Source organism: Poecilia reticulata, linkage group LG10, assembly GCF_000633615.1.
Source record: "Poecilia reticulata strain Guanapo linkage group LG10, Guppy_female_1.0+MT, whole genome shotgun sequence".
Lineage (NCBI taxonomy): Eukaryota > Metazoa > Chordata > Actinopteri > Cyprinodontiformes > Poeciliidae > Poecilia > Poecilia reticulata.
This window is the reverse complement of record NC_024340.1, coordinates 2,456,541-2,469,931: the sequence shown is the minus strand read 5'-3', so window position 1 is coordinate 2,469,931 and position 13,391 is coordinate 2,456,541. Positions and strand designations below refer to the sequence as shown.

The following is a 13,391-nucleotide window of genomic DNA, read 5'->3' as shown; positions in this document are numbered from 1 at the left end:
AATACCCCCCCTAACACTCAGTTAAACATCTGTTCAATTATTATTATTTTTTCTTCTTGTCTATCCCTATGTGAGCTGAAGGGAAATCGCGGCAGGGAAAAGATGTTCCAACAAGCTCCCCGGGTCTTCTCCTTACTTCAGACTCAGCGTGAGAACTGCGGGGATTAAACTGATGTCCTCCCCGTGAGTCGGGTTTGATTTTTTTTTTTTTTTTGTCGTCAACAGTTACATGAATTGCAAAGCGCAGAGGTGCACTCAAAAAAACAACAACAAACAAACAAAAAAAACACTGCATGCATGCGCACCCACACCGAGACGCACGCACTCGCGGCGGGGCGTGCGCGGGACGGCTTCGAGATTTAAGTGGCCGGGGCGGGACGTTGCGCCGGAGCGAGGCGGGGACACGGGCCGCGCTCCGGTCGGGTTGGTGGACAGCTGATTGTCCGTGTCATTAACGGAGCTCGGGAGGGAGAGAGGCGTTCCCAGAAACCACGCCTCCTTCGCTTTACTATAGTTTCTCCTGTTTGGCATCCCAGAGATGGTCCGAAGTGATTCCTCAGGGGAAGTGAAAAGAGCGCAAATCACCCGAGCAGGAGCGGGCGCAGCCGAGCGGCGGATATACCCAGGACCGCCTTCTTAATTGCGCTAATCTTCCGTTTTTATCCATCTGAGCCGGAAGGAGGACTTTTGCTTTGAAAGCGACGGAGCAAAGAGAGAAAACTGTTTCATCTTTCATCTTTGGCCCTGTTTGTTGCAAAAACTGACATCCTTTTTTTTTTTTTTTTATTGCTTGTTTCTTTTTTGTTTTGTTTTTATCAGCTGTACCTTGATCCGAGGAGGAGAGGCGGGGGGACTGTCGCCGACTCAGCGCGCACTCTCATCCTGCGCTTCCCCCTTTCATCGCTCTCACGTCGCTCCTCTTCACAGCTGCTGCCTCCCATTCTTCCTCAACATGAGGAGCAGCTAACCCTGGATGCTGACAGCTCCCCTTTTTCTTCCCCACATGTCGCATCTTTTGTTTACTTTGAGTGGAACGCGCGCGTCTAAACACCGAGCGGAATAGACCCACGCCACTTTGCTCCTGTGACAGCGCTATCAAAGGGAGACGCCGAGAGGCGAGGAGGGGAGGCAGAGAAGAGAGGGAAAAGGAGGATAGAGACAGAGGCGAGAGAGAGAGAGAGAGAGAGAGAGAGGACGACAGAGAGAGAGAGAGACAGAGTGAAGGTGCGTTTTGATGTTTGGCATCCACGAGAGCATCCAGAGGAGTGGGAGTAGTATGAAAGAGGAGCCCATGGTGGCCGGGATGAACGCGGTTCGGACATGGATGCAGGGCGCCGGAGTGCTGGACGCCAACACAGCCGCCCAGAGGTGAGCCCGAGGCGGACGAGGCGCTGCGCTGCGCCGCGTTCCGCCGCGCTGGCACCACAGCGGGTGGAGAGAAAAAGCGCGTTGTGATATGCGGCGTTTAAAGACGGAGCGGCGGATTCACTTGGGGACAGAACGCGTCCCCAGAGGACGCAGTGGTGGGATAACCTCAGGTCCCGCTGGCATCTCAAGTTTTTTGTTGTTGTTGTTGTTGTTTTTTTGTTTATTTATTTATTTATTTATTTTTCACCTCGGATTCAACTTGTTTCAGACGCGTTTCAGATCTGTTTGACAGACTTTCCAGCACGAGGCGTTTAAAAATGCGGCTTTGGCCCCAAAGTTTTTAGTGTGAAAAAGTAAAAAAAAAAAAAAAAAAAAAAAAAGTCAGCTCTGAGTTTGGGCTTGGATCTCTCAGTTCGCAGTGATTTATTTTTTCATTTTTCATTTTTTGCGTTGAGATGAAGCAGCTTTCCTCGCGGGCTTTTAAAGTTTGCACGCATTGCGAGAATGCTATATTTTTGTTTGCTTTTAATCAAAATCTCGAAGTTTCTGGTGCGTATTTACAACAGGCCTACATCTGTCTTGTCTAAATTATGACAATAATAATTTAGCATCGGTATATTTAACTTTTCTTTTCTTTTTTTTTTTTTGCTTGGATTCACATGTAACATCTCAATTTATTTGTTCGATTTTAATGAACTAATTAAATGAAATTGTGCACGTGTCACCTAACAATTTAAAGTTTGGATATAGACATGGGGAATAAGCAACTGAATCAGTTAGCGTGTTAATTTGTATTTATTTATTTAGATTTTTTGGGGGTACTTTTATTAGATGCATTTCTTTTCACTGCCGTCCGTGTAGCCGCATTTTATTTGTTATTTTTGCTGATTTTGCCTGTGTCCGCAGCGGAGTGGGTCTCGCTCGGGCGCACTTCGAGAAGCAGCCGCCCTCCAACCTCCGCAAGTCCAACTTCTTCCACTTCGTCCTGGCTTTGTACGACAGACAGGGTCAGCCGGTGGAAATAGAACGGACCACATTTGTCGACTTTGTGGAGAAAGAAAAGGTGAGTTTAGATTTTTTATTTTTATTTTTTAATTCTCTCTCTCTCTTATAAAAAAAAATAAAGGTGATTAAAAACATAATTGATAATTAATGCACCGCTTAGAAATTAACCAACCAAAATAAGGAACGACGCGCGTGTCTGAGCCACTGATTCCTGACACGATGTATATGAAGCTGTTAAGTCAAAGTGATAAATTACCAGACGCGAGTTAACAAAGTAGGCAGACTCACACAGCAGGGATCATTTCTTCCTTGAAGGCTTCCCTGATGTGATTTTTAGCTGTGGCTTACGAGAGCAACACAGACCTCTTATTACTGCTGATTATGTTTTGATCAAATGCGAAGCAATTCCGCATTCATCTTTGGATTTATTTTTGCCCAGTTTGGGACCTTTGGTTCTCAGTTTCCGCTCCTGGTGGATGGGTTTTTTTGTTGTTGTTGTTGTTGTTGCTTGTTTTCCTCTTACAGCTTGAAGCTACAGATATCACCAGCCACAGCAAACTTCAGTGTGGCATCAGTAAAACATCAGAATTAATTTTTTTTTCTTGGTGCGTCTACTACGGGTTTTACCCCGATCACAATAATTTGATGATTTTTTTTAATTAAAATGTGAATTATTAATTAGCAGCTCTTACTAGTTTTTTAAAATGTTATTAATAAGATCCAAATATACTGCTCGTTTAGAGTGACTTTACGGTTGCGCCGCGGCTCATTGAAAATAGAGAATAATGCAAATTTGAAAGAAGAAACAAGAAGAAAGAAAGAAAGAAAGAAACAATACAGATCCGGTATTTTTGTAGCTTTTATTAAAGTTATATATATATATTTTTTTTCTTTTATTCAAAACACAAAACAACAAAAGAATCGTGCTCGTTTGTTTAATTATTAACTTTCCGCCAAATCACAGACTAAGCCTGTTTATTCATTTATTTATATATTTATTTATTTTCCCCAAATCTTGTCAGTGGAAAACGAACTGATTTGATTCTGATCAGAGTTTGAGCTTCGCCATTTTTTTTTTATCTAAAAATAATATCAGGCGGTGCTCCCGCTGTAAGGGTCCCAGGAGGAGGAGGAGGAGGAGGAGGAGAGGGTTTGCTCTGACCGCCTCTCTCTGTGTTCGCTTCTGTTTTTATAGGAAACGACGGGGGAAAAGACCAACAATGGCATTCATTATAGGCTTCAGCTCCTCTACAGTAACGGTGAGTTTTTTGTTTTGTTTGTTTTGCTTTGTTTTTATATATATAGATATATTTATCTATATATAGAGAGAGAGACGGAGAGAAGTCAGAAAATTAAAACTCGTGAAGCGTTAAAGATAAATGTTTTGCTTTCATTTACATTTATTTGTTTTGTTTGGTAAGACTTTTATTTATTTGCCTTCATTAATAAATATATTGGTTCTTAATTATTAATCTATTTAACTCAGAAATAAAAAAAAGACGTGCTCTCTATTAATTCTGTTGTGTTGCTGTAATAAATACCAAAAGTAAAAGAAAGAAATTATTTCAAATATAGAAAACACCAAATCATTTTGATTATATATTTTCTGCTATGATTGTTTGTATTGTATTTAGAAAATGAACATTTTGGTTTCAGCCAAACTCACTGTTTTGCAACTCAAACTGAAAGTTATTAACGACAGTTTGGAGTGTTGTTTTTTTTTTTGTTGAAAGAGCAAAGGAAACAGAATGACTATGTCTGAATGGGTCAAACTTTTCCCCATTTGAATCCTTTCTCTCTCTCTTTCTCTCTGAAGGAATCCGGACAGAGCAGGACTTATATGTTCGGCTCATTGACTCCATGACTAAACAGGTAGGAAGGAAATCCTGCATCAGGTTTTAGGAAAGAAACATAAGAAAAAAAAAAGTCTAGTTTATATGTCCTTCTGATCTGGATGTTTACCCCCCCTGCTCACACATGCACACCCACACAGAAACACACACACTCGCCCTGCCTTGCTGCAAAGCCTGTGTCTGGGACCCTTAACTTCAGTACAGCCCAGCCGGCTTGATAAACGACCTGTCTTACCTGTGGAACACATTTACAGAGGCCCAGAAAAAGTAGAGGACATGTGTCCTCATACTCCTCTCCACAACAGCCTGCAGGCGAGGACGGTGTGCATGTGCTTATTTTTTAGGAGGTGGTTTATGTATAAAAATGTGTGTACGTGTGTGTGTGTGTGTGTGCGTGTGTGTGTGTGTGTGTGTGTGTGTGAATATCTGTGCGAGGCGCAGACGTGGTTGTGTGTCAGTGTTGGAGAGAGACAGTGATGCATGCCAGCTCACTCTTTGAGGACCTTGACCCTCATTTCCTCAATGTGAAACAGAACAAACTATCCTGGAGAGTGTTGTTGCGGCCAATGCAATCACACACACACACGCACACACACACACCAAACAAAAAAACAGAGTGGTTCACATGTTAGCTGGCGCACTCTGAGGGAATTCTTCGTGGGGCTGAATTAGACGGCGAGGAGTAAAGTAAAGCCCCCTCAACACTGTTTTCATATCAGGTCTTTTGTTTTGCCAATTCCGCCTCTAGTGCCATTAGGCTCGAAGAGAGTTTGTCTTAGAATGAAAAGAGTAGGAGGGGATGATGTGTGTGCATGCATGTTTATCAGCCCTGGTGTGTGTGTGTGTGTGTGTGTGTGTGTGTGTGTGTGTGTGTGTGTGTGTGTGTGTATATTGGTGGGTGTGGGGGGAGTTGTAGGGGTGATCAAGCCCTAGAGAGCATGTTGAGTGGGGTTGGTGGGGTAACCAGACTAGATTTTTGGACGGCGTACTGCATGGACCAGATGGTGCACTATACTCCAGTCTGGCAGTCCAACTGCTCACTGTACACTGCAAACACACATACGTGCAAGTACGAACACGCGGCGGATACACAAGCACACACACACATACGTGCGCACACAAACAATTTTCCCTCTTACCGTCTCTGTCGGAACACAGCGTTCCTGTTCGGGAGGACTGGATTCCCACGATACATGCGTTTGCCAGATAGACAAACATTTCTACCAAAATGAAAGACACACACATCCCTCTGTTTTTTTATTTGGCTTGAAGTCCTGGTTGACTTTTCATCAGCACAGCATGCAAAAAAAACATGAATTCACAATGATCGTTTTTAAAAAATTTTTATCACATTCCGTCCTTGCAGCTTAGGCAAAGATTATGGTTGGTCTGGTTGCCTCACAGTGTCAAGGACCTATTTACTCTACAAAAAGAAGGAGAAAGGAATATTTTCTTCCACTGTTGCTTTGTTGAATTAAAGCCAAGATAGAATGCATCTGGTTCAAGAAACGAGGCAGATAAGATGTGAAACTTCTGAAGAAAAAGAGATAACATGGGAGGAAAGGAAAGGAAATGGAAAAGCACAGAGGGAAGCAGGGAGAATAGCCAAAGGAAAACTATTCAATCGCATATTTGGCTCCCAATATAAATATACCGACATGGACAAATATGTTGGAAACCCTCGTAAAGGCAAAATGTATATTAATATTCTACTGCAGTAACATAATCTCACACTAAAAATAGAAAAAAAAATAGCTTTGTAACCTGAAACAATAATCGCATCATTAGTGGTGCATCTGCTCATGAAGCTTTTTTGAACACCGTTTTGCCAGTAGGACAGCTCCAAACTTTCTCCTCTCACACATACGGAGAGAGGAGATCTTTGACTAGATCTAGATCATCCAGACTTTGTGGTCTTCTCTGACGGCGTTTTATCTTCAGCTTCCTTCAAATATTTTCTACAGGATGCAGGTCTGGGGGCTGAGACGGTGATTTAAAGACGTCTGATTTTGTGTCTGGTGAAGCATTTCTGTGTTGATCTGGCCAAATGTCCTGAATCATTTAACTTGCCTTAACAATCAATAATGACCCATTTTCAGTTTTTTTTTTTTTTTAACACAGGTCAGCAGATTCTTACTTAACATTTTAAATATTTCATAATAGAATGAACTCTAAAAAGGCTAACAAGACCTTTGAAAGAGAAACACACCCACTTCATTGCAGTATAATCCTTTGTAACAGTGTGCGTTTGGGCTTTTCTACTTGTTTATCCTTCTTTTAACACCAAACTCTCCAAGACGAAACGTCTTCGACCAAATCACACATTTTCAGTTATACTTGCAGCTTCTGTTTATATTTGTGATGGTAGGACAAAGAATTGGTCTTTTTTCTGATATCAATAAACTATAACCATTAGTTGTGCTACAGTTGTCGTTACATGGTTGCTATGGAGACTTGACAACATACCAAATCAAGTCAGGTCAGATGTGGGAAATTGGAATATACAGATTATTTAATATTTCAATCAATTTATCACAGGGACGTACAAATAATYGTTTAAAAATATTGTTGAATTATTTTAAAGGAATTGTTTAGCTATGAAAAACTGTCACTGTGATAATTCTGCTAAAATCACGATTTGTTTTCTCTTATTTAATAAACACATTCAATTTAAAGGCTGGATTTCTCTAAATCTTTCAGTGTGAGATTATAGTACTGCAATAAAATATTTCTTTATTTTAGGGGTTTTTAAACATTTTAACAAAGACGCCCTTAGATTTGTCCACAAATATTCATACATGCACAAAAATGAACAAATAATGAGCTACATGTGCCTCTTGCAACAAACATCCACTAAAGTAGGAACTGAATTCTTCTGTAATTGTTCCTCGTTTCTCTTCTAGGCGATTGTCTATGAGGGTCAGGATAAAAATCCAGAGATGTGCCGGGTCCTGTTAACCCATGAGATTATGTGCAGGTAAGCCAAACTCATACCGAGCTCTTTATTTATGTCACTTCACAACTGAGAGAAAGGGAAAAAAAAGATGACACAAAGCGCATAGCTAAATTATGATAGAAATCTTATCATTTGCCTCAAAGTGGGTTGGAGAGAGCTGGGCCCTGGCCTATTTCTGTTTTGCGCGTGCATGCATGTGTGTGGATCCCTCTCATGTTCAGCTAATTAGGACAAGGAAAAGCTCATTACTCAAACCCATCCTCCTCGGGCCCCCGCGTAACACTCGGCAGTTTGCCTCGTCCTGACACCGAGCTATGTGCAGACTCAGACTTTGCGTGAAATGCCGCTGCGCATTCGCGCTCAAAAAAAGTCGTSTGCGCCATCGATTACAAAGCGCCACGCAAAAGCCCTGCCGCGGCATCCCAAAGCGAGCGTCCGGCTCGGAAGAGTTGCGTGTAGMGAGAGCGTCTGGTGGCGGCGCGTGTAGCGGCTTCCTGGTTATCACACGAGGCAATTTGGACCACTTGTTTTCATATGCTGCAGGAAACAGTGGAGATCAGAAATCTGATCTGGCTCTCCAAGCCTGTGGTCCTGAGGGACTGGAGAAAGCATGGAGGGGGGATTGAGGCGCGGAGGGTGGGGGGGAGGGTCAGCCTCTCAGTTGTCTTCCTTCGTCTCCTCCCACACACTCCTCCGAGTGGAAGCACACATGTAGTTAGGCGCAGGTAGACACAGACATGCAGACACTCAGACACAGAGGAATAAAGGTAGACGTGGTGATACTTTTTCTTTCAGGGATGGGGTGGGTGGGGGTGGGTTGACGGTACACTGTTACACCGTGCTGCAGTCAAATGATTCTGAGAGGACTCGTCACATCAGTATGCAGCCCCCTTTTTACCCAGCATGCACCGCTTCCCAGGTCCAGTGGGACCACTCTGTGACCCACTTCTGAGAGAGAGAGAAAGAGCACAAAATGAGAGAGAGAGAAAGAGAGGGGCGGGATAGAGGGAGGGCGACGAGAGCCGAGRAAAAATAGAGAACATAAGATGTCTGGTTGTGTGATGTCTGACAGAAATGGAGCTAACCTGAGCCCTGGAGGCTAATTCAAGTTTGTATCTAGCCCCGCTGCAGCTTGCTCCCCCTAAACTTCGCCGAAAATCACTCCGCTGATCCACAGAACGAGCCCTGGTCTTACCGTGAAATCCACATCTCGTCTCCTTTTTTGAACTCCCCAAAAAAGTCTCACGCCCTCTCATTCCCCATTTTCTCTTTCCTGTACCTGCAGATGTCTTCCCATCTCCCCTTAGAGTTGTGTCTGTTTTTTTTTGTTCATTGTGTTGTTCACATCTTACTGACTAACTCCCCCCYTCTCCCTGGTCTGCCCCCTCTGCTGTTCTGTTGCCCCTCACCTGCAGTCGGTGCTGTGACAAGAAGAGTTGCGGCAACAGGAATGAAACCCCATCAGACCCTGTCATCATTGACAGGTAAGCAAACCTCACCCTTCGAACCCGTGACACGATTCCCTCATCATCACTGCTGACACAAAACACGGTGCCCCGCGACGGTAAATGAGCCATGGGGGAAAAAAACAAATCCACAGGCTGGAGAATGTGTTCCAAAAAGGGCACAAAAAACAAGATTCCAGCAGGTTTTGATGTGCGTTTTCGTCTGCGAGAACGTAAACCTCGCAAGCCTCGTAAAGCGGAGGCCACAGGTTGTTGTTTGTTTTCAGCGACCGTATAATGTTCTGTGTAAGCAAAAAAAAACGTGCGAAGCAGCTGTAAATTATATTCCAGGGCTACGAGTGGATGAAGTGCAGGAGCAATCACGCAGCCGTTGAGCTCGGCTTCAAGTGTGGTCAAACAGTGTTTGTGTGGTTGTGCTGATGTCTTAAGTGATGAGCAGTTTGGGTTACAGCTGCAGTCTGGGGGTGAATGTGAGAGTTTGTCTCTTGGCTGAAAATTGTTTGCTGCGTTTTGACAATCACACACACACACACACACAAACTGGCCTTAAGTGTGCGCCTTTCTCCTGCTGTCATAAACTAGCTCTGAGCGATGCTGCGGCTTGTGTGATTTAAAGCCAGTCAGGAAAAAAGAAAAGCCCTGTAGATTTACTGTCCAGCCTCTGCTGGAAGTGTGCGTGCGTGTGTGCGGAAAACTTTTGTGCTTTTAATGTAAAGTGTTTATTTGGAGTTCATGCATGAAGATTAGAAGGGATAGCTTATGAAATTAGATTGTGTAAGAAAGCTATAGGCAGTCAATACGTTGCCTTCAGTAAACAACTCTTGGCATCTGCAGATTAGCTTGAGGCTACGGCTCACAGCAATCACAACAATGTCGAAAACATCACAGCACTCATAAACTTTTAAGCTTCAGTCCTGCTTGCGTCAGGCGGTTATTTGCACAGAAGCTAATATTTATTTACACAAGAACTAGAGGTTGGAGGCAGTGTGAGTGGTAGCGAGAACAAAACATGTAAAAGCACTTCCAGTTAGATTAACTGCCTTATATAAAAGTGAGTCAGTGCTAAGATCCATAAAATGTGTTCTCTGAAACAGTTGCAATACTTTTGCCTTTACACAGTTTATATTTTATATCACACAGCTAATGGACACACATCGGGAGAGCTTCAGTTCCACACGTCAGTCATTAATGCGCGTCAATAAAGACTCTCCTCCTCTGGGGACATTTGATACGAGTTTGAATTATTTTCAAATATTCGAGGAGCATTTTTTTCTTTTTCTTATCTCTCTGCTCTGAAGCATTTTTAAATACTTATTTTCTGACATATTCTTTCAGTAGTTAATTTTCTAAATTATAGAAAACATAGGTCAATTATAGTTGTATAAATGTACTTTAGAAATAAAGTTCACCTCCACATGTGTCAGCTGGTGACTAACACACATTGGGCGGGATATGTTGAAGTGAAACGAGACAAGAGATTTCTGGACTGGACACTTCTGAGTGGAACAARTTTAAAACAAAGTTTGCTGGTGTTGGGTTAAGAAAAAAAGGGTTTTTTTTTTWARTACTTTTGTCATAGATCAATTTTTTATTGCTCTTTTCTCTCACTGTAAGCTGTTTAAATGTTAACTTCCCAGAGGAAAAACACTGCCTCTTACCTCCATTCCCMGAGTAAATAATCTCTGGATTTTGTAAATAACCACTCGGTACAAACMGATTGACAGGATAAAACTTCATAAAAATATATTTGCATGAACTGTTGTGACAATTTTGAGGTTAGAGTAGTTTTAAGAGAGTGGAAAATCARTCTYGGCCACCGTAAACATAGAGATTAGCTTGAGCGTCAAGAATCAAAACACTTAGATTGATGCTAACTGAAGGAGCTAAAACAATTATCTACCACAAAGATGAAGACAACAGCTGGCTTATGAAACAGYCTTAAAAATGACCATTTCTAAAACATCACAGTGGTTTATACGGACATGTTTTCATTGAATTTTTAGAGACAGGCTGATCATTTTTTCCCATGGAAATTGATGTAGGAGGAGGCATGCAACTTCCTAAGTGAAACTCTTAAGACCAGAATATTACTGTTTTTACCTAAAAGTCTGTGTCAAAATCTGTGAATTAGCATTCACACATTTGCTGTGATTATTTTCTAYGCTGCTTTATATCTATCAAAATTCACTCTGACCAGAATTACTGTCTTGCTTTTATACTCAGTGCTTGTTTCATTCAGGAAGATAATTTGTGGTCTACCTTTTTCCCCATGTGTAGTAAATAGCCATCGTGTTTTCTATGAATAAGCGCCAAAGGAAGGTTTTACAATTTAGAAAGTAGCATCGACATAAACTATTATGTTATCTGTTTGAGACTGGAGTTGTTGTTTTTTTAAGCCAGCACAAAGCCACTTTAGGCTAGCTGTTAGCATCAGCCACCAGGACCAACTAATGCTAAACACAAAGTCATTTAATCTGGTGCACATGTTAAAATCTTATCTGCATCAGATAACCATCTGGATATATTAATTTGGTTTAGATGAAGATTAGTTGGTCCAAGAAGCTAAAGATAACAGCCAACCAGAGTGGGACCAAGACCAAACCAAACTCCTACAGTCTCAGAGCAACTTCAATCCTGAAAACATATCAGTACAGTGAAGAATCTTAAGTCTTAGTGTAAGTATTCACAGCAAAGGAGGATATTATTTGCTTGGGGAAACAKAGTTAGAAGACAGTGCACCACCATTTATGTGAAGTACATACAGAGAAAGTTCTTCCAGTAAATGGAGCTATTTCGTAGAAATGTAAATATTTTKGCTTTTCTTTTAAATCTCTTTCCTTTTTATCATCAGTGAAGAGGAACTGATAAGCATCATAGTGTGTCAAATTAATTAGCCTGTTGACACCGCAGGAAACACTTCTTCTGTTCTCAGTACATTTATGATGACGGGCCTCCTAACTCCATTTGAAGTGTAAATAGCTGTCCAGTGATTAAGTCACAACAGTTTTGTACCTCACAAAAAAAATTAAAAAGCTTTGATGTTCTGGAGTTTGGAGTAGATTTAACTTTATTTTCATCTTAACCGGTTCATATTAGCTGCTATAGCGTTAGCCTTGATACAGAACAAATCTGGATGTGTTAAATAAAGTTAGCAGGAGAGCTGTGTACAACAGAGAATYCCTCAAATAATCCCTTCAGGACTGCTCTGAATACATTCCAAAAAGAATCGCTGTACAGCGTCCCTGTTTTGTGAGCTGCAACAAGTCTGAGTGTCTACTTTCTGTCTGATTTGAATTTGTCACGTTTGAGTGTTTTTTTTTTTTATGTGTGAGTGTTAATGAGGCAGTGACCTGTGCTATCTGATGAACGCAGCTGTCCTGTTCTTGCTGCTGCTCCGTCAAAAGCTACTCTTTACCTGCGTGAGCATATGTGTTTGTGCACAAGTTCTGTGCGTTGTTTTTGTGTATGTGTGTGTGTGTTTGTGTGTGCGTGTGAACGCCACCCTCGTTCTGCTCCGTTGAAGCGGAAGGCCTCACCTCAGCGCTCCCTGAGACAGCTGCACCCCACCACGTGGCCTCAGACATACACGCCTTGGCCATCACTCTCTGTCATTTATTTTTGTTTTTTGGTTTTTTTTCGTTTGTTGCTTTTCTCCGTGAGAATACTTGTTGATTTTTTTTTGCCTCTCTCTCTCTCTCTCTCTCTCTCTCTCTTCACGTTGTCGTTTTTCGGTTCACCCCGACTCAACTTCTCCTCGGCGAGTTGAGAGGCAAGTGGAGGAGCAGGCGAGCCGAGAAACGGCTTAGCCGCGCCGAGCATGTGTTGTGGCGGTATTCCCCTGACGCCCGATGGCTCAGGTGTGAGGGCAGCGTTAACGAACAACAAATTAGAACAGGGGGAGGCAAAACAACAGCAATATCTCAGCTTTCCTCTCCAGTGAGCACTCTTCTTTCTGGACAGGAAAAATAGGTCAGGTGAGTGCAGAGCTCTTGGAGAGGGCGCCAGGTTTTTTTTTTTTTTTTTTTTTAAAGAGGGACTGAAGGGGATTAAGCGTGAAGGAGGGGTGGGGGGAAGGAATGATACGTTTGCTCATTTAGCACCAATATATTCTTGGCAATTGTAATAATCAAGGATTCATAAACAAACAAACAACTGCGAGGCTGAAACTACTGACTCAATTACCATGAGCTCCCCTCCTTCAAATTCATAAAGAAATACCATCAGCAGCCCTTCTCCACCCTTGAAGTTATTTAGTTCGTTAAATAAGGGCTCGTTAGCCCTCTGCTGTTTCGCAGAGATGATTAGATTTTACAGCCCTAATTAGCTGGGCTAGCTCTAACTCTTCTGGAAGAGTAATGGGTGTGATTGCCTAATTAGCTCCCTCTCGTTAAGTCAGGAGAAACAGGCCACTGCAGCAAAACCGCAGGAACGAGGAAAAATAAAGTCAGCTAATGAGAAACTTATTTGATTGTTAGGAGAACAAATGTGGTGCTGTGTGGAATCCGCGTCGCTCTGGGTACTGTACACGCTCACCGGGAGAATCTCCCCTCCTGATGAAAAAGACAGTTTTGTTTGGGCTTTAAGCTTTTATAGGAAAGTGTGTCTGTTTACTATGTGCTTTGCGGGAAACACTTGTGCGTTTGTAGTGTTTTGCTGGAACTGCGAGGAGCATCTGAGCAGCAGGCGCAGACACATCTGTTCGAAAAGATGTGCGAAACACCTTGGAAAAAAGTATTTTAATGG

The 13,391-nt window shown here is 42.3% G+C and overlaps 1 protein-coding gene across 1 annotated transcript in view; it reads left to right on the top strand.

Moving 5' to 3' along the window:
* The first annotated feature begins 244 nt into the window (after positions 1–244).
* LOC103470973 (transcription factor COE1-like) overlaps positions 245–13,391 on the top strand; it is a 75,444-nt gene continuing 62,297 nt past the window's right edge. Inside the window, exons 1-6 of the mRNA XM_017307000.1 lie at positions 245–1,368; positions 2,275–2,431; positions 3,569–3,632; positions 4,190–4,245; positions 7,130–7,203; positions 8,598–8,666. Coding sequence (XP_017162489.1) covers positions 1,235–1,368; positions 2,275–2,431; positions 3,569–3,632; positions 4,190–4,245; positions 7,130–7,203; positions 8,598–8,666 — 554 coding nt within the window. The 5' untranslated portion in view covers positions 245–1,234. The remainder of the gene's footprint in view (positions 1,369–2,274; positions 2,432–3,568; positions 3,633–4,189; positions 4,246–7,129; positions 7,204–8,597; positions 8,667–13,391) is intronic.